This window comes from Doryrhamphus excisus, linkage group LG19 (genome assembly GCF_037039965.1).
Source record: "Doryrhamphus excisus strain RoL-2023G ecotype Guam linkage group LG19, RoL_Dexc_Guam_v1.1, whole genome shotgun sequence".
Classification (NCBI taxonomy): Eukaryota; Metazoa; Chordata; class Actinopteri; order Syngnathiformes; family Syngnathidae; genus Doryrhamphus; species Doryrhamphus excisus.
The window spans coordinates 10,665,290-10,690,947 of NC_136375.1; the positions used below are offsets into that span (position 1 = coordinate 10,665,290).

Sequence of the window (25,658 nt, forward strand, 5' to 3'; positions counted from 1 at the left end):
ATTTTTAGAGCTCCAATGCACACTCTTTATAGTAATTCCTTTGATTACTGACGACTGAAACCACTTAGGAGATATCAAAAGCATGATGTTAAAAGTAGATCAACACTGTGCGTGCGTGTGTGTGCATGTCATGCACTAAGTGTTTGGCACGCAGGCACAATGACAACACGTTGCGACTCAAAAGAAAAGATTCACGTTGTTAACTGAGCCAGCTGGCTGTGACTCAAGTCATTAGCCAAGTGCTAGCTTTTATTGCTTCAACTTTAGCACAGCTACTGGAGCTAACACAAGTACAGTAAGTACACGTATATAAGACAGATGGGCATTCATAGAGCATATATTCCTTTATGAAAGCTCCTTTTACTAGGTTACCAATTGAAAAGACTACTTTGACTCCTCTCTCTCTCACCCACTCCAAACAGACGTAAGGGATAGTATGCAACAAAAGGCAACTTGTTTGGCCATAATTATTTTTTTGTTCACGTGGGATTGGTGCGAATTCATGTTTGGGATTTAAAAAAAACAGGAGAAACAGTTGTACAAACAACCGTACCATCGTACATACAAATACATAAACCAGGAGTTATGACTATGTATTTCTTCTACTCCGGAACTTCACACAAACAGGTGAAAATGTGTCAAAACACGCTCTCTTACTGTGTTTGTTGTCAAGGGCCCATGTCTCATTCTAATCCAGACTCTGTATACATTCCATATAAATGACTGCACATAGCACATACAGTATAGCTCCACAATGGAGGATGCGGAATGAATGGTGGATGTTTATAATTGTGCTGGAAAGATTGAAAAGAGCGGATAAATACCTGTTCAAACTTGCCGAGTAGCTCCTGCAAGCTGAAATTCAACCCAATCATATTGCAGCGTGTGCTTTGGCTCCACCCACCCCCTCCGAGCCCTACATCCTCTTCACTCTCATCTCAAGGTCAGCGTCAAAAAGCTTCAAAGCAAAAGGTCGGTCTGGAGATCCCTCTTCACACACACCGCACTCATGGATGACCTGAAGCCTCTTGGAAACATCAAGCCAATTCTAACATCCTCTCAATTCTCATATATGCTTCAAAAAGTTCAACTCAAGAAGAATCCAAAGTCTTGATCCCACTTCACACACCAAACTTTGACCGCACTCATGGATAATCCAATCCCGCTCTGTTCACCTGGAAACATCAAGCCATTCCCGACATCTTCTCAACCTTCAATGTCAGTCAAAAAGGTTCAAATGAAGAGTCCAAACAAATCCAAGGTCTTGATCCCACTTCACAGACCCCTTGACCGCACTCATTTGTGACCGGATCCAGTTACGTCCTCGTCGAAGCGCCCAGCCAAGTTGCTGAGGAGGACAGTAGTCATGCTTGCGGCAGCCTGGACAACCGGTGGCCCTGGAGCGTTGAGTAGCAGCTGGAGGCTGACAGCGCAGATCTCGCAGCCAGGGAATGGGACGCTTTGAGGGAAATCCAACAAATCTTGGATTGGAAGGCTGCGAATTGGAGATAAGGGTTTTGTGACTTGAAGGATGCCAACGGATGCTTCTTTGCCTTTTTTTTGGGCCTGAAGGTCCAACATCCAGGACCTCCGATAAAAGGGAGCTTATTTCAACTCCAAACAAAGAGACACATGGTTCATTTCCAAAAAGTAGACACAGAGTCACCTCAGTGTCTGCTCTGGCTCCATCGCACCCCCTCTAATCACTGCCACGACTTGAGCACTTAGTCAAAGAATGCTTTCTTCTTGTGCTGAAGCTGAAGGCCATGTGTTCATAGAGGGCCGCCTCACGGCCCAGAACCTCCATCCAGGACCAGGGAAGTCTCCAGCCTCTTTATCAATTATCTCCTTCGAGATGACGACAGAGAAGAAGTTGCTTCCCTAGTGGAAAATGGTCTCCTCGGCAGGGAGTCCCGGCTGAATCCTTGTGCCGCTGGCCGCCTTGGTGGCTCTGAGGGCCACTCAGAGCCCCACCGGTTTTCACAGCTGTTTATTATTTTAATCAGTATCCTCCCTTTCCCCTCCTCTCACTCACTCTCTCACTCCACCCTCTCTGTCCCCTAAACTAACCCGACACACCACACACCCACTTCCTGAGAGGGCTGCATGGGTCGGGTGATGCTTCCGAGATGTACCAAGAGACTTTGAGGGGGTAAAGAAGGAAGAAGTGTGAGTTGGGCTTTACAAATGTCTGATTCCTCGTATGTTTTCATCAAAGTGACGATAACACTTCTCTGTTGCTCAAAATCAAACTTATTTTTTTACGCTTGTTTAACGTTTAAAAACGCAACTTAAGACATTGACTGTACAGTTAATACTATGAATTTACTTTACTTTACTATGACCCTTTGTATTGAGTCGTGGTCTCCTGCCAAAACGGTCCGTTTTAACTTATTCCACCCATAGCCCACTCCGCTGTAATTGGTCATACTCCCAAAGTGCTTCCTAACTATGAACCACCGCCCGTCTGTGACATCACAAAGGGGCAGTTTTAACCACGCCTTTTGAAACCCGACTGTTTTAAGCCACCCAAACTTCTTTCAGGGCTCACTTCCAAATGCGCAAACCTCATTATCATTATTACGAGAATACAACATTCTAGTTATATGTATAGGTCAGAAAAGTGAAAAAAGCCACCTTGGTGGACGTTTTTATGGCTTAAAACTGCACCCAACATGACCTCTGCTACTGTGCAGTTCAACAAAAAAAGGGGACATTTATTGTTTGGCTTCTCTGATTCTGACAGAATGACAGGAAGTCCATAGTAGCGCGTCAAAGATGAGGTACTCTTATGTCTACACCATGAATGTGTGAACATGAATCATATTGATTGTGCACCCTTCTTTGCAAATATTGCAATGAGCCGACTGATCTTTTAAAAAAAACTTTTTAGCAGCTTCTTCTTCTTTGGTGTATTTCTACCGGTCGGGCAAAGGCATCAAAATAAAAACATTGGAACAAGGAGAATCGGAACGTTAGTTCTGGTTCCCATTGGTGCTCGAGACTGGATACCCAACCCTAATTGAATGATGGTGACAGTTTGACCCTGGAACAGATTATTGAGGACTATGGGGACATTGATTGTAACATTCACAGACAACTCCGGAGACTAGAGATGATGATGATGAATGAGCAATAGGACTGACACCACTACAGTTGATCCCCCCTCCCAACGACTGACCACCTCCGAATGGCAAAAATCTGCAAGTAGTTGAAAAGCCGCAAAAAATTACACAGCAACTATGGCGCGTTCGTAGAAAAAATCTGCAGTACTCCCTCATCTGTTGCCATTTATTGGTTCCACATCTGACCGCGATAAGTGAATGTTCCTTTTGGAAGCAGCTGTAGTCTTTAGGGTTGTGCATTAACTTTCCACACATGCATTAAAACGTGTTTGCGACAATGCATGTTGGCATTGGAAAGGGAAAGTGCCGAGACATGTGGTGCACATCAAAGACAAGCAGACAGATGGCTGTCAAGTCAAGAGAGAGAAGGAAAAAAAAAAAACAAAAAATAAACACAAGGTTGAATATTCATAAGGAGAAGACTTTGAAGTACGCTTTAGCTAATTAAAAAGATCTACATACTCAGGGCTCCTTTAAACAGCATTTTTGATTCATGCTGACAACTAGACCGCTTGAGGAATTTCTGTCTAATATGCGTGTCTAATATATGAATGAGATGCCGCCGAGACATTCTTTAACTGCCCTGATTGGAGGGAAAATGTAATTGGAAAAATGCATGCGTAATATCAAGACAAATTAAAGATGTTATTCTGTGGTTACTGCTTGTACTTCTTCTTGCACTACACTTTTTTGCTACCCCTGCAAATATTCAGAGCTGAACTTTTATGTTTACTTTTCTTTTGTTAATTCTTCAAGTCTTCTGTGTGGGATATCATATAAAATCCATGACAACAGGAAATGGAGGCAAATTACGAAACGACAACGTGTGCCAGCTGGTACCCTGCCTACAGTTTATTATACAATATAAACTATCTGCCCCCGGTGGCTGACCATGAGAAATGTAGGTGTGACCTTCCAGAATCTGCACCTATTCAGCTGTTCTTTGGATTTCGTGCTTCCCATCCCATTTTTGGCTGTATTAATGTATTCCACCCACGGCCCGTCCCCTGGCAAGCTCGGGGGAGGGCAGAGAGCTCATCTGGCTTACAGCCACACCCCTCTGTGACATCACAAAGGTCCAGTTTTACCACACCTTCTGAAACCGAGCGTTTTGAGCCATCACAAACTTCTTTCAGTTCTCACTTCCAAATGTGCAAACCTCATTATCTGAAACTTTGGCATGGTTTAATAAGAGAATACAAAATTCTAATTACATTTCTAGGTCATGAACGTGGAAAAGCATACTACATTTAACAAAAACATTGAAAACACAAGAAAAGCATGTGGCGCAAAGTCATGAAAATACAAACTGATGCTAACCTCTTATAAAACTAATAACATGACCACATTTTAAAAGGGCAAATTGAAATAGCGAGTAGGCAGCATGCGAGATGATGTCAAGAGGGAGCAGATGTGATGCCGCCTACACAACGTTAGGCAACCATGTAACAGGATGACAAACCGAGCACATGGGGCCTGTTTCTACGAAATGACTGCGTATACGTCAAAAGTTACTGCCTGTGTGAGCTCACATCATTCACACTATCCAAATGTACAGCAACAGAAATCCAAATCAATGGAATTGCAGCCTCCGGGTTCCTCCTCCTGATTAGAGCAAAAAGTTGTTCATAGAAACGCACAAATATTGAGCTAGCACAACAATTCACACCTGACCTCAGATGATGTGACATAGCTCCCATTAGAAAAGACAAGCGAGCATCAAAGGTCAGCAGGGTCGGCGATAACTCACTACAGGGGGAGCCAATAACGAAGCACAAGTCATTTCAGAAGGACACATTCTGGAATTCATAGCAAAGTGCCTTGGGGTAAATTGAAATGGATTTATTGCTGCTGTTGCTGCTGCTGATAATCAGCTATTGATTCACCTTTTTGTGTGCTAACAAGACACTCGAGAGATAACGTCAAGAAGGAGGCGAAAAACACAAGGCTAATTTTGTTCAGGAAGAACGGTTGCTTGGGACAGGGCAATTCTGAATACCGAAAAATCATGATGAAAAAAACTTTTGATGCATTTTGTACAATAAATATACGAAAACTAGCCCACAATGTATGCTAACTATCTGAGCAAATCATCTACAAATTAACTTTGTGTTATACTTATTACTACAATATCTAATAATATACATCAATAATAATAATAATTATGGATGTCCGATGTTGGATTTTTTGAGTCCAACTCTCAATTTCCGCTACCGATATGTGTAACATGACATACCTGATGAACATATGAATATATGTGTTATATACAGCATTTTTTTATATAGCAGTTTCCATGATCAGAACATTATTAAATAAACAATTATAAGAAATTATAAAATTATTATAATAATAATAAAATAAACAATTATAATATATTATTATTTAAATATTATTTTACATAATTTTAACATTTATTTTTAATTCATTAAAAACACTTAAAAATTAAAATGCATTTTATTATAGATAACTTATTAAATATTAAAATACGTATAACATAATAAACAATTATAATAAACATTTAATAGTCTTACATTTATTTTAATTAAATATCTATCAATTTTTATTTTTAAATTGCAGTTTCAAAACAAAATAAATTATCAAAATGATATGAAATAATTGTAATATTTTATTAAAATGAAGCATACAATAATGACATAATTAATAATGCATTAAATTATAAAAACATTATATTATCAACATTTTATCCAATTATTTTTAACATTTATTTTTAATTAGATATTTTTAAAAAAAATCATATTTATATTATTTTTAGAGCCCCCAAATAGGCTTTGCTACTCATCTTAAAATAAAAGCTGGAGCTCTGCAAACTGTCATCGTTTAGATTTTTTTCAGTGGCTAGGCTAACCTAGCATGATGTTGCTGTTAAATCTGACTGTACTGTTAGCACTTTACACGCTCAACAAACACGGCTCATTAACATTAAAGCTATATACACAAAGCAGTACTGCCTAAATTCCAGCATCAATGCTAGATTTTGGCCTGGAGTCTTCCAATATGATATTAATATATACTATTTTGGGGCTTCTGAGACTTCTTTGAAATTGTCGGGCCCTTTAAGGATAAAGAAGCGGGAAGAAGAAAAGCAGCTAGCAGATGGAGGCCGATGACGACTCGCTTGTAAAAGGCGGTACGAGAACTCGTGAGTGTGTGTCATTTCTCCAATCTTTCCACATTTGCCGTTTGCTTCGGGCGGGTAAAAAGGTGGCGTGGGAAAGGGCGCCGTTCAAAACACAGCGCCGTCTACCAAAACATTCCATTCAGCTTTATGATAACAAACCTGCATAAATGTTCTATTTTCCAATAAACATCACCCTCGCACACCCGCTCAAATGGCCTGCTTTTTCTAGCCCGTATTCCTTCTGATATGACTTTTGCTTCATAAATATTCATTTGCTCAGTATGCCCCCCCCCCTTCAAATTCAAACATCCTTGCCTTCCAGTGAGAGAAAAAAGGTAGTCAGTGTTGTGGCGCTGCATTCAGGGATGAAATAATTACCCCATCCCTTCATATAGAGCAGAAAAAAATCCATACATCTTATAAATAGCTTTGCTCACACAGGGGGGTGACACATGGATGAGCTACGGAGATGAAAATCGATAGATAATGTGCTTCCTGTTGACTGACCATTGGATGGATCAATGTCTAAACAGCGTAAGAGAAGAACGTAAGAGCGCTGATTCCCTCAGTCAGTCAGTTCATCGCTCTCAGTCCATCAAGGGTGTGTCGGACTGACTTCATAGCAACAACACTTCCTGTCGGGACCCCTCGGGGGGGGCGGCTTCTGGGTGGGACCCGCAGCTTTGGCAGAGGTCAGAGGAAAGATAAGACCCCGGAGTTTATATAATCCCGCCCAGTGGTTACGTTGATAGTAAGAGGATGCATTCTTGGTTCCCAAGAAGATGAGTTCAGTCAAGATTCAAAAGGCAAATTATGAAATATAGTATTCGTCAAAAGTTAGGGGACATGTTCTCATTCGATAACATGACAAAGTGTCTTCAAACTTTTGGCTGATGCTGCATGACCAAACGATTGATTTGACTCTTCAGTAATCAGCAGAAAAAGGCCCGAGATGTTTTTTCACTTCCTGGTTGCATTATAAAAATGTACATCTGATTTTTTGGCTTAAAACCGCACCGAACATGCTCTCTTCTATTGTGGAGTTGCATCATCACCTCTTTGTGCCTCTTACACCGTAAAAAACATGTGTTAATATGTCGTTTTTGAGCCAGCGGTTGTTTAGTAGCGAACAAGTTAAGTAACATTATTTACGAACAAGTTAAGTAACATTATTTATGTAACATTTTTGCACAAAAACGTCATCCTTGTACAACTACGACTTTATTCTTGTGAAATTCCTGTACAACTATGACTTCTCGCCTGATATTTCAATATTTTGGAGCATATTTTTGTACAATTACAACTTAATTCTTGGACTAATTGTTTCTCGTAATATTGTTAGACTTGATTCTCCAAAAATTAGCTTGCAAGCAAGTGAGCTAACAACCTAGCGAACTAACCACTTCACCTGAAATTGATTTCTTATACACTTGAGAAGCCAAACACCTACCACTTCCACACGGAATGGGAGTGTCAAGCTAAATTATTAGCTTAAATTACTCTGTGACTTGAGTATCATGCGGCTACTACTTGGGTCAAGTCGTAATACATTGACTTACCTTGTAAGATTATGACTTTATTCTTCAAATATGAAGTGTTTTATCAGAATATTATGAGTTCTTAGCCGTGTACACACGAATCAACCAAGGCTGTCATGGCTACAAAAAGGGAGCACCCACTCCATGCTGTCTTTTCCTTCCTGTCATTGTCATTTGTCCAAATGTAATTGCTGTATGAATATGAACCTGATCACAGGTTTGTCATCTTTTGGTTTGTCTTTTCCCTCCCTCCGCTTCAGCTTCCATAAATCTGAGGCGTTGTTTGTATAATTGGGTCCGACATAAAAATGCAAATTGCGACGTACATCACGTCTTCAGTCATCGCCAGGAAAGACATCCTGTGTGTGTTCTTTACTAATGAGACAACTTCCTACGAGAAGAACATTCCGCACGCTTTTGTGCTAAATAAAGCAGGTGAGTCAGTCCAACCGTAAGAAGAATAGAACAGAAATAGAAAGTGAAAGAGGCAGTATACTGTATGTATTGAACAATGTGCACATACGCTCCCTTTACACCCCTGCAGGCCTCATCCTAAACACTCGCCTTAGTCGTATACATCCTCTATCTTCCACTTTTAGCTCCGCCCACCCGTTAGGTAGGAAGGTGAAGACGTGATGTGTTATATCACCGCATTCTTCACCGTTTCTATTGATTTCTATTCTCCCTCCTCCGGTGTGCACATCAACAACTTTAAGGAACTCGCTTTTCTTCCCATCAATGCCCATATTCTTTTTCCCTTACTGTGAGCAAAATGAAAGAAGATAGAAGAAATCAGAAGCAATGTTCCATCCAGCAATTAGACCCAGACCCAACATGTATTTGTCCCTTGAAAGCCTGAAAATTATTCCAATGAAATGGTCACTTTTTAAAAATATATATTAATTATTATTTAAATGTATTTAAATGTAATTGGGTGGCACGGTGGTCTAGTGGTTAGCGCGCAGACCTCACAGCTAGGAGACCAGGGCTCAATTCCACCCTCGGCCATCTCTGTGTGGAGTTTGCATGCAGTGGACCCCGTGCATGCGTGGGTTTTCTCCGGGTACTCCGGTTTCCTCCCACATTCCAAAAACATGCTAGGTTAATTGGCCACTCCAAATTGTCCATAGGTATGAATGTGAGTGTGAATGGTTGTTTGTCTATATGTGCCCTGGGATTGGCTGGCCACCAGTCCAGGGTGTACCCCGCCTCTCGCCCGAAGATAGCTGGGATAGGCTCCAGCACCCCACGTGACCCTCGTGAGGAAAAGCGGTAAAAAATGAATGAATAAATGTAATTAAATTTATTAATTAATTATGTTTGTTATGATTATTTACATTTTTTATGACACACAATCATTTAAATTATTTTTTAAAGACACAAACATATACTTTTAAAAAACTATTTTATCTTTATTATTATTATTATTATATCTTATTACATAATTTCCTTTATTACTCTTAATAAATCAAACAGTACCATTGTTGCATACTCCAATTTCAGCTTGGCACCTCATACCTGCATTGTTGCCCACGGTAAAAAGGAGTCTGACGCCCCCGATTTAAACTAAGAGGCCTGTAAGCTAGCTAGTATATGTCAAACAGAAGCAAATCCATTTTACTACATGATATTGTATTCACGACATCTTTCCCAAAGCCTTTATTCCCGCAATATTTCTGCCTGTTCTGTCATAAAGTGTCAGCAAACGTCTCGTCTTGTTAATAAAATAGATAAATGTATTTGTACTGAGATTCTACATCTCTCTTTTGTGTCAGCGTTTGGAGACTTTGCAGCGTATATGCGCTGCGTCAATGTGTACGAGTACTTCATGAACAACCCGCATATTTCAGCTTTAGCTGGCCCGTAATTGGACAGGCCTTTCATCTCCTGCTCATGATGCGTTTTTTTTCCCCTCTTAAATATGGTTTTCCTCATCGAGGCGGATCAAAGGCGCCGCTGATTAAAACGACACTGTGAATGCGTGCATGTGTGCGAGTGTGATTACTCATCACAAAAAAACATCTGAGAGAACATCGCCGACCTAAAACGCTTATTTTATGCGTTTACCGCATTTTCCATAATGTTTGACCACGTTTACCTCGGGACACCGCACGCAATTGTTGTCACGATGTGTAGAGACACCATGCTACACTTCCCCAGCCACTCCTTCAGTAGGCAATTACAGGAGATGATATGTTTATTCATATTTATATTCATGATATTTACTCACCGTCTTTAACTTAGACAGGGAATCTGGAGGGAGGAAAATGTAAGGACTGTTAAGTTTACGTTTCATTTATGGTCAAAACACTGAAATATTGGCTTCCTATAACCACTTATTTAATAATAATAATAATAATAATAATAACAATTATTGTTATAATTAATATAATATGATTATTCATAATTATATTTAAAAAAAACTTTAAAATAATGAAATAATAAGAATATAATTATAAATATAATAATAATTACAAAATAATATCAAAATACTAAATTAAAAATAAATTAAAAATACTACACTGCAATTTCCCCCATCAAAATCATTACTTTATTATTTTAATATTTTGCCTTTATTTTTGTAAAATCACAACTTCTTTCTTGGAAAACGAATATTTCTCATAACATTTTCCAATATTTTGCACAAAAATTAAAAAATAAAAATCATCACTTTTTTCTCCAAAACCATGACTTTTGTGGCACTCCAAAATTCCAAAAACTATAAGAGTTACTATTCTGGTAATGTTGCCATTATTATACAAATATTATGACTTTTTTCAAATTTGTCTAAAAAAAAAAAAAAATATTTCTTCTCGTGCAATTACAAATGTTTTCTATAAAAATTCCAGCTTTTGTCCTAAAATTATATTTTTAAAAATTAAAAATATTGCTCAATTCACATAATTTTTTCCTCATAAATGACTTTATCTAGGAAAAACTACCAGAAACAAAATAGAAAATGAGAAATGAATGTGTCCCATTTTCTCTCCAAAAACGGAGCCCATTGGGAAAGTTGTGCATGTTAAAAGTGTAAAAGTACCACATATTGAGTTGATGAAGAAAAATGAAAGGTCTGGACTGAATGGTGCCTGCTCTCCTCTGCCAATGAGAGAAATAACCTTTTTATCACATCATCAGCTTTCATAATCATACATCAATACTAAGAGCCATGAGAGACCCTTGGATGTAGGACACATGCATCAGGATGTTTCATCTCATCCCTTTAAGTGGTCCTAACGTCCGTCTGGGATAAGTGGGAGATGATCACCGAGATCCATTTCCATGGCCGCATGATTTGCATCTATTTAGCGCTTATGGGCATCAAAGGTGTCGGATCTGGGTAGCCAATTAACCCGTCGTTAACCCTCTGTGCCTCCCGAAGCCACGTTGAGAAGCAAAGCAAGAAGGATTAAAGCCGGAAAAAAACAACCAGTCATGGAAGTTTATTAAGAGAAAAAATACAAGAAGATTAAGAGAGGGAGTAATCGTGCACATGATCTTATTAGGATGTTGTTTACACGCTCCAAACATGATAGAACCTCCATATTTTTAATACAGCTCTGACATCGGTGATTAGAATCGAGTGCTGATAGAATTGGCTGGCGTTGCGTGTGTGCGTCATAGGAACAAGATTTATACAACCAAATAAATAAAAATGAGCTCACCCTTGCTCCCATTCAATTTACAGTCGTCCTTCGTTTATCACGGTGAATTGATTCCGGGCCACGACAGAAATAAGTAGGACTCAATACCAATAAATTGAATATTTTGGTAGTTAGAGCATACAAAACCTGTCATTTTTTTTTACCATTTACCAGCCTTGCAGACATGAAATAACACCGCTGTAGTCACCTACAAACGGCCACTTATAGGTAACGATCAAGTAAGAAGCCAACAATATACCACTTCCACACGGAAAGGGAGGAGAACATGCCATGGCTGAACTCATGCAGCGTGAAAGGGTAATCTAATCTAATGTCATGTCTCATCAATGGCCAGAATACTACTTATGTCTTGTCTTTCAATATTTTTAGAATAATAACAGTCCATAGTAAACCACAAAGCAGCGATCATCTATTAATACATTTCTGAACAAATGCAATTCTTACATTTCAGACTTGTTCTCATAATATTACTACTTTATATTCTTAACATTGCATTTTTTTAAAGAGAAAATGTTAATTATTATTATGTTAGTTATTATTATTTTAATATGACATGGTTTTGACTGGTCATACAACAATTTTCATACAATTACTACTTTTTTCTCATGTTATTCTCTACTTTTGTTCAGTCTTTCAGAATGTTTTACATCCAGACTGTTTTTACTCATATTACAACTTAAAATAAAAAATACAATTTTATGTATTTTTGTATGTATTCTTGCAATTTTCATATAGTCTTATAGTGTTTTTTTCTTTTATCCCCCAGGCTGTCCTTGCAGGCATGAATGGTAATTTACATTCAATCCACAATGATATGAAGCAGAAAACACTTGATCAACACAAGTCCACCAGTACTTAACGTCGCCCAGGTTTTGTGTGGTTGCCATGGCAATGAAAAGGTAGTCCAATCATGAATTGAAAGCCGTTACATGAACCAACAATGTCAGCATGTACACAAACACAAAGGCCATTGAAAGGACAGGGGTTCCACATACAGGAGGAGAGGAAGCCAGTCAGACCAGGACCCATCTTCCATTACAGCCCATGTTGGCCCCTTCCAATTGACCTCTAGCGCACAGCCGGTTCCCATGTGCAATTTAAGCAACACGGCGCATAAGCGCTTCAAACAAGTGGGCCAAAAATCCATCAAGAGCCATCCAATCAACAGCAACAAAAGGACCGTGGCGGGAAGGTAGCTGGCCTTAGGGGAGTGAATAATATACTCACTCTATGCCACCTATTTCTAGAACATCAGCAGTTTTCTGTCATTCATTCTGGGAATAAATCTTGCAATTTTTTACGTTGGATAAACCGAAAGCCTAAAATTTCTTAAAAGCAGGAAGGTCAGCTTTTGAGCTTTTTTTTACTCCAGATGCCAGATACAATTACGCTAATGCACAACACGTCACAGCTTCATCATAACTGAAGCATAGCAGCACCGGAGATGATGGTCTGAGTGGCAATTTCAAGGGTCAAGAGTAATGTGTCTTTCCTCCCTGTATTGGCAGTCACCTCCTTTTTAAAGCCTGACTGACATTTGTCATAAAGAAGGACAATTTATAATAAAGGGTGGCCTCCGACTGCCTTTGCACTTTTACACTTATCCCTCGTTTATCACGGTGAAGTGGTTCCCACCTCAATATTAATGAATGGAATATTTTCCTTCTTCAAGCATCCATACGTCTGCATGCGCTTTAAATACTCGCCGGGTTTGGGAATCATTGTACGTTCTGCTTGATGGCGGACATTTTTCAACCAATCTTGCTCCGATTTTACACAACTGACCCCTAAAGGTGTGCACCAACTTAACTTTAACTTTTATGGCATCATTAACAAGAGCTGCATCCAGCAGCTTTATCTACCTCTGCATGCATTTGAAAATGCTACCCAAAAACAAGTTGAATTATATTCTGCATCCACAACAAGGCAAGAGGTTAGCTCAGCTGGTCTTGGTGTGGTCATCCATGCCCCCCGCTTTGGGTTACAAAACCGAAATGGTGCCAGATAGTGGCAGTGGCATCTCTTTATCTGTGATCAGTGTGTGAGTGTGTGTGTGTGTCTGTATGTGTAGCGGAGATACGGATGACATTTCTTATTCCTTCATCATTCTTTTCATTTCCTCTTGCCTGTCTGAGCAGCATGCTGGCCGGCGGGCCTTGAGTGACACTGTCATGGCAACCAGCATAAGCATGGTAGCATTGTAACATAAACACAATAACACACACTTGCTGCACAGTCATCTTCATACAGTATGTTTTTATTTATTTCTAAACACAAAAGCCACCACAGCAGAGAGGCAGAGGTGAAGACAAAGGGAAGGTTAACAAGAGCAAGGACGGAGCTTGCATTGACCTGTCAATCATTTAGTCTCGCAAGGTACTGTCTGAGGAGGCAGGGCCAAAAATGAGCTATAAATAGAACATGATAGAATAAAGAGAGGACACATTATACAGCATCTTCAGCATTCTATCTCTGTAGGGCACTGAAGCTCTCTTTGAGTGATTAGCAGTAATTAATAGCCTCTCTCCGGCTATGAAAAACATCAATGCAAACTTCAAATCTTGATGAATTGCTGCAAAAGACGACAAACCAGAGGGCCAACAATTCCCCACTTAAATCAAGAATTAGTGTTATTTGTAAACAACCCTTATCGCTACGTCTATTTTGACACGTTTGACCCACAAAAGGCAAGCCGAGTGGGAGAGAGCGCTATTGGCAACATCAAATTAGAGTGGTAACCTATTTTAGTATATGGAGCTTTAAAAAAAAAAGGGTTAAGAGACCAAACAGGAAGTGCAAATTTCATAAGCACCATTTGGTCCTTGCATAGAGAACCAGAGAATCGACCGGGAGGAACCACCTGGCATAGTCCAGCAAGGTGCACTGTATTCGGGCACATGTTCCAAGTAGCTTGGCAAAAATGTCTGCACTTTTGACATGGGTGGATGGTCGGGTTTTTGCCCTTTGTGGCAGAGCACTTGGTACACTCACACGCACAGTACGGGTAATGCAAAATCTATCTTTAATATTATGGGATTTATCCGTATGATGTCACAATTCCCTCATATCGGTCCCCTAAAAAAATAATGTTTCAAAGGGCAGCGCTACAAGACTAAGAGTCAGAGCTTTTCTTCCTGTCACTCACGTGCAAGTTAGCAAACAATGTTTCGGTGCTATGTTGATTATGAAAACCGTTTTTATTAGCCAATGGGTCTTCTCTGAAATCCGCCCGGCAACAAGGGAAGCCCGCTCTGTGCTCTGATGGACGTGTTACAATAAACCATCTACGACAATGAAAGAGAAATTCTAACAATAAAAAAATGCTGACTATGGTCGTTTTCCTGGTATGTCGCCTTCTTAAATGATCGGTGCTGCACCATTTCCTGTAACAACGCCACAGTAGCTTTCGCCACACGCACCCGCACCAAAAGGTAATTGCTTTTTAATTAAACCCCCACTGCTAATCCTGATGATATTTAACACACTGAGAATTAGTGACTGTGACCCAGGCCATGTCCGCACAAACAGCATCACTTGTTTGTAGAACTGCACTAAATCTGCGTGGGTTTCCCGCTGCTGATGCTTACTTAACACGAGCACAAACTACTAAAGTTCACAGTACAATTCTGAGCAAAAAAAAAAAAAAAATCAGCAATCCCTCCCGTCGCAATGAGACTCCACTGGCCAGCTGTTCCCTGCTGAGGATTACAGACTATATATAACCTGCTTTATCTTTAATCTGCTGTCACAGAGCCACAGAACACATTTGCTATGAAATGTACCTCCAAATAAACGGCGTGCAGAGGGCAGTATTCAACAAACCACAGAACCACCCGTACTTCTTTCAGGAGGTGCGTCCCTGTTTAAACTCATTTGGTCTCAGTTTGGGACACTGACAAGTCAAAAAGGATCACTTTTTTGTGCTTTGCTTGATTGTAAAATATGTTGAGTTATGTTACTTATGGGTCCAGCCAAAATGGCGTCTTATTGGAGGGCAGCGGGGTGTGCGGGGACTGATGGGGTGCTGGGCACTCGGTGGGTGCACTCAGGGGCTACGGGGGTCGGGGCCAGGTGGGTTGGCTGGCGGGGTTGATCGCGTGCTGCGGCAATGTCCTGGGGTTTTGCTGGGGTGTCCGATGTTCCCACTCTTCTTTTGTTGTTTTGTCTTATGTAAGATTCTGTGATTCTATGTGTGGGAAAAAAATCACATATTGAATTGGTAACTGCTATGGCGTGGAGAAGTGGTAAGATTTAATAAGCTTTGCTTCTTCCTGCTCCTTTTCAGACATGTGTAGTAATGAGGTGTTGTGTGTGTGCCTGTACGTATGTATATGTATATATATATATACACATATATACATATAAAAATAGATATATACATATAAAAGTAGATATATATATATATATAAATAGATATTGTAAGTGTATTGTATTGTAAGTGTATATGTGAGAAAGAATAATGTAACATAGTATTCATGTCTGAAATAAATTAAGAAGAAGAAGAAGAAGAATATTGCAGCTGGACAACCGAGCATGCTTTGCGGGCATTTGGGGGAAAAAAATTCAAGTTACATGCTATGTTTAGTGCTTAGTTGTTGATTGATGTGAGGCGTTAACTTGCTGTGGAGGTTTACGTTTTGTGGCACTGTGACCAAGTATGTCATTCTGCTTGATGCCTCCTATTTAAATCAATGTGACCCGTGAGTCATAAAATTCACCCTGATCTTTGACAGTTGTGTGCGACTTCAGAGGTAGTTTTCCTGAGTTTCTTTTGGTCCAATGATGTGACGTCGGAGGGCGTTTAGAGACGCCACTGCATCCTTTGTTAACTTTACTTTAGTTCCCCATGCGGAAGCATCTATTCAGACAGCTCCATGTCTGGAAAGTAATCATTGTAAGCTCTTAAAAGCACATCATCCATAATTAACATGACGATTTAAACATTCAAAAGTGCCAACGTGGAAGCAAAGACTGCATGCACCATGTGACTGTGACTCAGCATCGTTTACACATGTACCCCCGTCAGTCACTTGTCCTTAAAAACAGACATTCATCGTCACATCAACAAAAGAAATCGCTTTTATGTCGCACGCCGGTGTCGACCCTGCATGGTCGCCTTGTTCGCTTTGGTACACTGCGTAGCAAGGCGGCCATGGAGCGGGGGGTGTTGAGAACAGACTGAAGGTCAAAGAGATTTCACGCTGGCAAAGGAAATTAGTGACTCTCTGCAGGTCACTGTGACTTTCTCACTGTGCAACGAGAGAGTGTGGCTGTCTGGTGCTAAGAGTGATTGGTGAACTTTTCAAACAGATACGACACCACGTAAAACTTGGGCACAGCCAACATCAGTTGTCAAACCAAACAGTTTTAAGTTAAAATTGATGTTGTCTTACTAGTAGATTACTAGATCTAGATTGTCTTTTTTACATTCATTGCTTGAACTGCGGCAGCTGTTGAACTCTGATGAAAAAAAAAACGAGTGGCTTTGGAAACACAGAGTATAGGCAGGATTGCAAGGTTTATGGTGTGTCTTTTGGTGTAAATATCCCATGTTCCAATATAGGCAAGTGCGGTATCGATATCACTAAGAATGTACCAACACACAAAAATAAAATAATGACATCTTGGTATCGATAATATAAATTTTTGGTATCACCCAACACAACTTGTTAGCTCAATGAGACACAATATTAAAAATACAAATGCATACATGTGCATTTCTTCAACTTATAGCACTTATCACAATGTTATACGAGCATCACAGAGCTCTTCCCACTTTTCAAGTCCCCCCCCAGCAACAAACTGCTGTCTCACTCTTTGGCCGTGGGATTCTGACTCTACTTGCTTTGCGGCATCATAAAGTCTATGGGGCGATAAACCACACAGGCATTAGCAGCCCGAGCTTACCGCTGTGTGGTATACCGGGTCGGCCCTGAAAGCGGTTAATGGAAGAGGCTGCACAACAAAAATCCATGTGCTTTAGTGCACAGAAGAACAAAGCCAGGCATTAGTGGCTAAATAGCAGCGTGGTGGCCCGGCTTGTGTGTGATGTGGAGCAAGGAAGGAAACACACAGGGGAGGTGGGGGGTGCTTTATGCACTTGCTATTTACATGTAATGACATTCAGTTTAAAGCCGTGTTTACTGCTTTATTTGATCACAAAGTGACAGTACGTCCGTGTTGAAAGGTCAATGTCTGCATTCAGTGCCAGTTAGGGAAGGGAACTTGGACACATTTAAACGACAAGTATTTTTAAAGCTGAAGAACATTGACAGGCATATGCCTTATTAAGTCTTAACTGGGGACATTACAAGTGATGGGATAAGGTAACTTAAGCATTTTTGTCCTGAAACATAGAATTGGGAGCTCATTCATTCATTCATTTTTTACCGCTTTTTCCTCACTAGGGCCGCGGGGGGTGCCGGAGCCCATCCCAACCATTCACACTCACATTCATACCTATGGTAGTCACCAATTAACCTAGCATGCTTTTGGAATGTGGGAGAAAACCCACGCATGCACGGGGAGAACATGCAAACTCCACACAGAGATGGCCGAGGGTGGAATTGAACCCTGGTCTCCTAGCTGTGAGGTCTGTGTGCTAACCACTAGATCGCCGTGCCGCCAGAATTGGGAGCTCATCTCCTCCCAAATACCACCATGAACCATGATGCATTTATAAAGCTGCTAGCAAATATTCCTGACTCATCACTCAAGTGTATTGCGCTTTGGTCGGTCCATTTGTGCATCCAAGTGTTTAGGAGTTGAAGCGAGGACAGAAGTGCATTGTGGGTAGGAGTCATGTTACACGGGAGGCACCAGAGCTGCTGTTAAGAGCTAATAACCCAAAGGATCTCTTTTTGGAGCTGAAGGACGGAGAGGTGAGACAGCTCGTGACTGACTCACCTTGCCCTGCGGTGGTAGCAGCAGTACAGAGCTAGATGGGGCATGATGCCTCCAGGACAAAGCACCAGCCAGACAAACAGCGGAATAGGCAAAATGTGGCTTCACGCCGCTTTTAGTAACGTGAGTGCACACAGCTTGGGCTGGTGGAGTGATGAGAGTAGGAGGACACTCCTCAGGAGAGAGAGGGAGGGAGGGAAAGAGGGAGGAGGGAGAGAGGGCCCTTCAGCCAATTTTCAGCAACACGGCAGTGATCAAACACACACACACACAGATAAAACTAGCCACCGGGCACCTGCTATAAACAAACCAGGCGTGCCCATCTTCAAGTCGCCAATAAACTCTTCCTGACACAAACATGGAGGCAAAACGAGCGTGCTTACAAGGCCACAGGCAGGTGAAAAACAGCCACAAAGTGATAAACTCAACCTCACAGTTAACACTCACAACGGACAAGATAAATCCCATTTTTGATAGGACATTTGAAGTGTCAATGCTCTGCCACAGTATTCTGTAGCAGTTACAGATACAATACAGTAATGCACAATAAAAAGTTTGATGACAAACCATTGTCAACTACTAAATGAGTTGCAAAAAAATGCAGGGTGGAAAATGATTGGAGTGAAGTTCCCTATGCTGGAAAAATTAGCATACCAGTACATCTGCATCCATACAAGGGTCAACTCACTGGGCTATTTTCTTACACAAGAATCATAATTTAGTGCATACAGTCGGCTTGTGAAGGTTAGCTCTGAACCCCACGCTTCACTGTCGTTGACTTTAAACAGGATTGTTGCAATGTTATTTAAATGTTAACTAAATCAAAACTACTCTATCTTCAGCAGCGCTTACAATAACATGCAATGCATTTTGAACTAGAAAACAACCAAAAATAGTTGTAGCTATTAGTGAAACTATGCCAGGTGGTAAATGAATGGAGTGAGGTTCCCCAGGCTGTAAAAGTTTGCGCTTCAGGGCATTTAGACCAACACAATTGTTAGCGTGTCACACGCTCAATCATATTTTGCATCGTTAGGTCGTGCATTTGAATTAGCTCTGAGCCTCACCCTCCTCTGTGTTTCTGTATATTTTTAGTGTGATTAAACAAGGCAGGCAGCCATAGAAATCAAAACATGCAACGCATTTTGAACTAGAAAAACAACAAAAATAGTTGTAGTTATTAGTGGAACTATGCCAGGTGGTAAATGAGTGAGGTTCCCAAGGCTGTAAAAGTTAGCGCTTCAGGGCATTTAGACCAACACAATTGTTAGCTTGATAGGCTAATTTGACATGCTCAATCATATTTTGTATTGTTAGGTTGTGCATTTGAGTTAGCTCTGAGCTTCTGGTGCCACTTTATTTGAAATTTGCCGGGTTCATTTGAAATTCATTCAGACATTGTGCTGATGGTCACACCGTTGAGCAATATAGGAACACGGTGGGCCCAGAAGGAACATTTTATGATGGCCAAACTCCCCCTAATAGCACAGCACCCATTAAGCACAACCGATTTGGAACAGGCAAAGATGGAGATGAGAACTATTTACGTGCCAAATCATGGATGGAGGTCTAAAAATAGACCGCACTAAAATGTTTCCGGTTTTTGAAAGGAGAACCTTTTCAAGGAAACACTACAAATGAGCATGAAGAAAAGAAAAAAAAAACCACACTGTGATGTGACGCCAGGTAAATTATTATGAAGAATATCAAACACGAGCAGCATCCCAAACAATAACCTCGCCCAAGAGGCTCAGCCTGACCAAATCCATCATGGAGAAGTCAGCATTCCAGTCCGGAGGCTGGACAACAAGCGGCCCGGGGGACGACAGCGACAAGTCTGGCATGAGAGACTTTCTCCAGGGAAGGCTGGATGAGGCTGAAGTGACTGTTGCAACCCAGGGGGCGCTAATAGAGTGTGGAGTGACTGATGACTCCCGACGGCTATCACATCCATCCCAACAGGTATTACCTGCCTCTGAAAAAGATGAATGACTAGATTGCTAGTCATTGTTTCTGCACAGTACAGCGGTACCTCGGTTGTTGTTATTGAGTCCTTACGTACATGAAAACCAGAACGTACAAAAGCGAGGCAATGTAAATCCAATTCATCCATTCCAGACACTCCAAAATATTAAAGGAAAAATACATAACCAACACACGTAACCAATGCGGAGGCAGTGTTATTCCTCGCTTGCACCACTGTGTGTGCACTCATGAGCGGCCCCGGCGCCACCCACTGAGACTAAAGTACTGACAGGAGGGTTCAGCCACTCGCTATAGCAGTGCTAATCAATTATTTTTTGTCATGCCCCATCCAAGGGACAATTTTTTTCCCGCACCCCGCCAATTTGAAATATTAGAGAAACTGATAATATTTATTTTTCTGTACCATAAAGACTGAACTTGAAACTGAAACCAGAAGAATGCTTACAGAGAGCTTACAAGCATATTCAAGAGTCAAAATGCATGTTGAGTACTATAAATTTGTACATGTTGGCAGGTCTGCATTAAAATGACCCCCCCCCCGTATTTATTTATTGCGTGGTTAATTTATTTATTCAATTATTGTGAATATGAATATGACTTCAAATTACCTGTAAAGTCAATCAACCTTTAATGATGGCCACTGTTTGACCCTGGAACAGATTATTTCGACTCTTCACTATTCCTATGAGAATCGGATGCATGCATTTTTAATAAATAAATATTCTTCTAACCAGACTGGGTGCAAATTGTTCACAATGTCATACCATGGACTAACAACATCAATAAATAGCCACAGATTTGATTCCCTTGTGTATGGAACCTAAATGGAATGGGATGTAAATCCAAAAATCCATACATAAGGCTCAACACGAGCGCAAACATGCTAAGATAGGTTAACATTAAACCAAAAAAGCCTGAGCACTGAGGAGTGATGGATTTATGGATTAAGACTGGCTTAGGCTGAACCATCACATGTTGCTTTGATTGAAGCTGGCAAGCCATCAGAAACTGTTGCCATGCATTTTCTCTCTCTCTTTTTCTCTATCGCTCAGTATCTCTCAACCCCGCCTCTCGGAGAAAGCCCCGCCCTCTCTGGGTGGCTTAAAGCCTTCATGATGAAAATGCCAAAGCAGCTAAGGAGGCTACGGTGTCATAAACTGTCATCAAAAAGCGCCGTTTCCGAATTTGAGTTATCTAACTCATCGATTTTTTTTTTAATATTATTGTTTATCTTTTAACTAAACAGTGACGGCAAGCCGAAATAGAAAGAACTATGCTAGTTGGAAAGCAAAACAATGTTGAGTTGGAAAGTTTGACAACCACGGTACAGAATTTGTGATACTGTCCACTGCCATCATGCCACTTATTTACAGCAAAACATAAAAAAACAAACAAAAAAAACATATTATATACTCAATAACTTGAAAAATAAGTGTGGATCAATCAAAAACAAGCTGTAAAATAAGATCCCTTATTCATAAATCAAATATTTACATTACCAGAGCGTAGACAAGCTTTTCATATTTCATATATTAGCGCCCTCTTGACATTAAATAACATCCCTATAGTCACCTTTACACTCATATTACTCATTATAGTAAACATAATGACAGAAAACAAGCCATTTAAGACATAAATAAGACTTGTGCAAGTTGCTATAAATGTGGAATTGACATGAGCAGGTTAAGAGTTGAGTTTTAGCTTGCCGTGGGTTACAACAGCAACGGTAGGGATTAGGGATTTTTCTGCCTGTTGCGAGATGATTGAAATCTGTAATAAAGACCATGTTTTGGTGCTTGTGTGTCTCATGGAACATTACAGGAACATTACTGACACCTAGTGATCACTGGATAATTTTTTATGCCTTATATTTGTATTTTAACGCTACACAAGGATTTGCAGGTAGAGACAACTTGAGAGTCCCTGATTTAAATGAACAGATTCTGCCAAAAAGAAGAACACATGGGAGAGGCTCCACTGATAAACGATGCAAATGAAACTAAAAGGACTTTATATCGACTTTCTGGGCATTATTGAACAGCACGGGCCGCTAACGGTACTTAAAATGGACTTTGCTAGACTAACAATGCAATAGCAGGGAAAGGCGTACCACTCCAAATTCTGCAAGCCCCCTCTTTGCTCATTTTGAACCTCCTTTAACCTTGTACATGTTGCCCTATCATTAATTGCACAGACAGAGAAGGTGGAGGATTCAATAAGCTACGCAAGTGTAACTTTGTTAAGCAAGTTCAAAACAAACTAAACCATTAGCATGTACAAACTTGCAGGTCGAGACAACACAACGCTGATGAAGATGACCAAAGTTTCAGCCAAAATCAAAACTCTCCATCCTCTCCTCTCACACACACATACCTTACAGAGTTTCTGGTACCGCGGCGAGGAGATGGCCATCCTCTGGAGCCTGTGTAGGAAGACCACCACTTTCTGGAGGGAGGTCCGGACCATGGCCATCATCTTAGGACTGCTACAGCAGCCTGGTGCTGGTCCGCATGTTCTATCACTGCCCTATAGCCCCGCTCATATTGTTCTCCCTCTCCCTAAAAAGCCTGCCGAACGGGAGACCTGAGCCGAGCGCAACGGGAGTGCACTCACACACATGCAGGGATGGGTACACACTCGGTCACATGAGCATGCCTTTGCTTTTAATCACACACGCACAGCGAGCGCTCTCTCTGTCTCTCTTTCTCTCCCTCACACACACACACACACACACACACACAATGATGCAGGCGGTCAGACCACTCACTTTCTCCTCCACGCGGACATTCACAAGCTCCGAGAATCACACTAATCAGCCGCGACAGCGCCCTGCTGAGGTCAAAGGCATCAACGACAGAGAAGGGAAGAAGTGAGGAAGTAAAGAAAGGCGAAAAGTGCCACCAAGGAAGGCACGAGTTGGATGAGGCTCTTTTGCTGCCACGATATAGGAAAGAGAGACGAGAGAGTAGGTAGCGCCTCGACGAGAGGATGCCATTGTGCACCCAACAGATCAATGGAAACAAAGATGGAGAGAGAGAGGCTGAGTAATAACACACATTATAAACACACATACACATACGCAGAAAGAAGGAGGAGTCAGTGGGAAGCTTCCTGGAAGCAAAGTCTCCCACTGGGGTTCTGCCTCCGTGGCTGTCAGAGCGCTCCCATGTGAAGCTGCAAACTTCTCTTTGATAAACGCCATGTTAAAAAATCACAGATGTCACCAAGAGGACAAACGGTAGGGAAGGAAAAAGTTGTAATGTGAAGAAAATAAAGGCAAAAAAAGCTGAAATATTACGAGAATAGAAAAATCTCTACAGGTAATATCACAAGCATAAAGTCATCATTCCACCCTCGGCCATCTCTGTGTGGAGTTTGCATGTTCTCCCCGTGCATGTGTGGGTTTTCTCCGGGTATTCCAGCTTCCTCCCACATTCCAAAAACATGCTAGGTTAATTGGCGACTCCAAATTGTCCATAGGTATGAATGTGAGTGTGAATGGTTGTTTGTCTATATGTGCCCTGTGATTGGCTGGCCACCCTTGTGAGGATAAGCGGTAGAAAATGAATGAATGCTACTAAAATGACATTTTTCCTCACAATATTATGACTTTTTGAATGAATTAATGAATGAATAAAGTCATCATTTAAAAATGGTAATGTTACAAGAAGAATATTGCAATGGTAGTCAAAAAGGTTGGAATATTAAGGGAATAAAGTGGCATTTTTTGCAATTTTTATCAATAAAGATGTCCGTTTATGAAGGGAGGGGGATTTTCCACATCATCCACAATCCATATCCGAGACATACGTCTTCTCATTTATTATGCATTCCAAAGGGAGAATGCACATTAATGGAAACAACTATTCTGCTAACTTCTACTAACTACTAACTCTACTATTATACTAACTTATTTTGCCACTTGCATGTGACTTAAAGCGGGCTGAACGGTGGACCGAGTGGTTAGCGCACAGGCCTCACAGCTAGAAGACCGGAGTTCAATTCCCCCCTCGGCATGTTCTCCCCGTGCATTTATGGGTTTCCTCCCACATTCCAAAAACATGCTAGGTTAATTGGCGACTACAAATTGTCCATAGGTATGAATGTGAGTGTGAATGGTTGTTTGTCTATATGTGCCCTGTGATTGGCCAGCCACCAGTCCAGGGTGTACACCACCTCTCGCCAGAAGACAGCTGGGATAGGCTCCAGCACCCCCCCGACCCTCGTAAGGATAAGCGGTAAAAAATGAATGAATGAACGTGACTGAAAGCATTGGCTGTAAAGTTAGTAAAGGTTTTCGGATGGCCCCAGCTCCACTATGGAACAAACTGTTTTTATTCCATTGTTTCCTAGGCACATTTGCTTCAAAATGTTGTGTCTATCAGTAGAGAAGCTAAACCTCCGCTCTCATGTCCCTCCGACTATTCATTTCTTTTCATCCAGTGGCGCCCCCTGCCAGGTCATAAACACATCACGTCTTATTCTGTGAGAATTTCACAAAATGTGGTCAAAACACCAAGCTACTTTTCCATTTCACTAAATTACTTTTCCCACTTGGACGCCATCCATCAATCACAACTGTGGCAGAGACAGAAGGAGAGACCATGCGGCTTTAATTGAGACGAACGGGAGTCGATATGTCAGGGCTTCGAGTGGAGATCCACCTTACGTGGATACATACTAAGCCCACACACACATATGACATATTGAGGTTGCTGAGGATCAATGAGCTAGACATGTGTCCAGACGCTCTCAACACGCTCCCTAATTGACACGTTTTAACCAGCAACACACATGTGAATGCACGCTAGCCCTAATGGAGGCCGACATGGAGATAATAGCTTCCACTTGGACACACACACACATCATTCTTCTCCTACCTCTAGCTGTCGTCTGAGCTCTTTCACGCCGGCGGAGTCCTGCGACAGATCCTCTCTCTGGGAGGCGTCGGCCAGCACATTGACAGTGGTCTCCGCCTCCTGAAGCCACTTGAGGAAGGCTTCTAGCTCTCTGAGGGACACCTGAAGGTTCTTCAGCTCAGCATCCAAGTGGTTATGGCGGTCATTTGCCCTGCACATCACACATCAAGTATTTCAGAAACATTGTTCATTATAGGGCGGCACGGCGGTCTAGTGGTTAGCGCGCAGACCTCACAGCGAGGAGACCAGGGTTCAATTTCACCCTTGGCCATCTCTGTGTGGAGTTTGCATGTTCTCCCCGTGCATGCGTGGGTTTTCCTCCGGGTACTCCGGTTTCCTCCCACATTCCAAAAACATGCTAGGTTAATTGGCGACTCCAAATT

At 41.2% G+C, this 25,658-nt stretch overlaps 1 protein-coding gene across 5 annotated transcripts in view; it reads right to left on the reverse strand.

Moving 5' to 3' along the window:
- Window positions 1-25,658, reverse strand: part of utrn (utrophin) — a 117,286-nt gene that overhangs the window by 47,953 nt on the left and 43,675 nt on the right. For 3 of the 5 annotated variants that reach the window (XM_058055990.2, XM_078799148.1, XM_078799149.1), the window contains one exon: window positions 25,237-25,426. In XM_058055990.2, coding sequence (XP_057911973.2) covers window positions 25,237-25,426 — 190 coding nt within the window. Of the gene's footprint in view, window positions 1-22,729; window positions 23,651-25,236; window positions 25,427-25,658 lie in introns of those variants that run through there. The other 2 variants (XM_058055996.2, XM_058055995.2) reach the window with 2 other exon arrangements.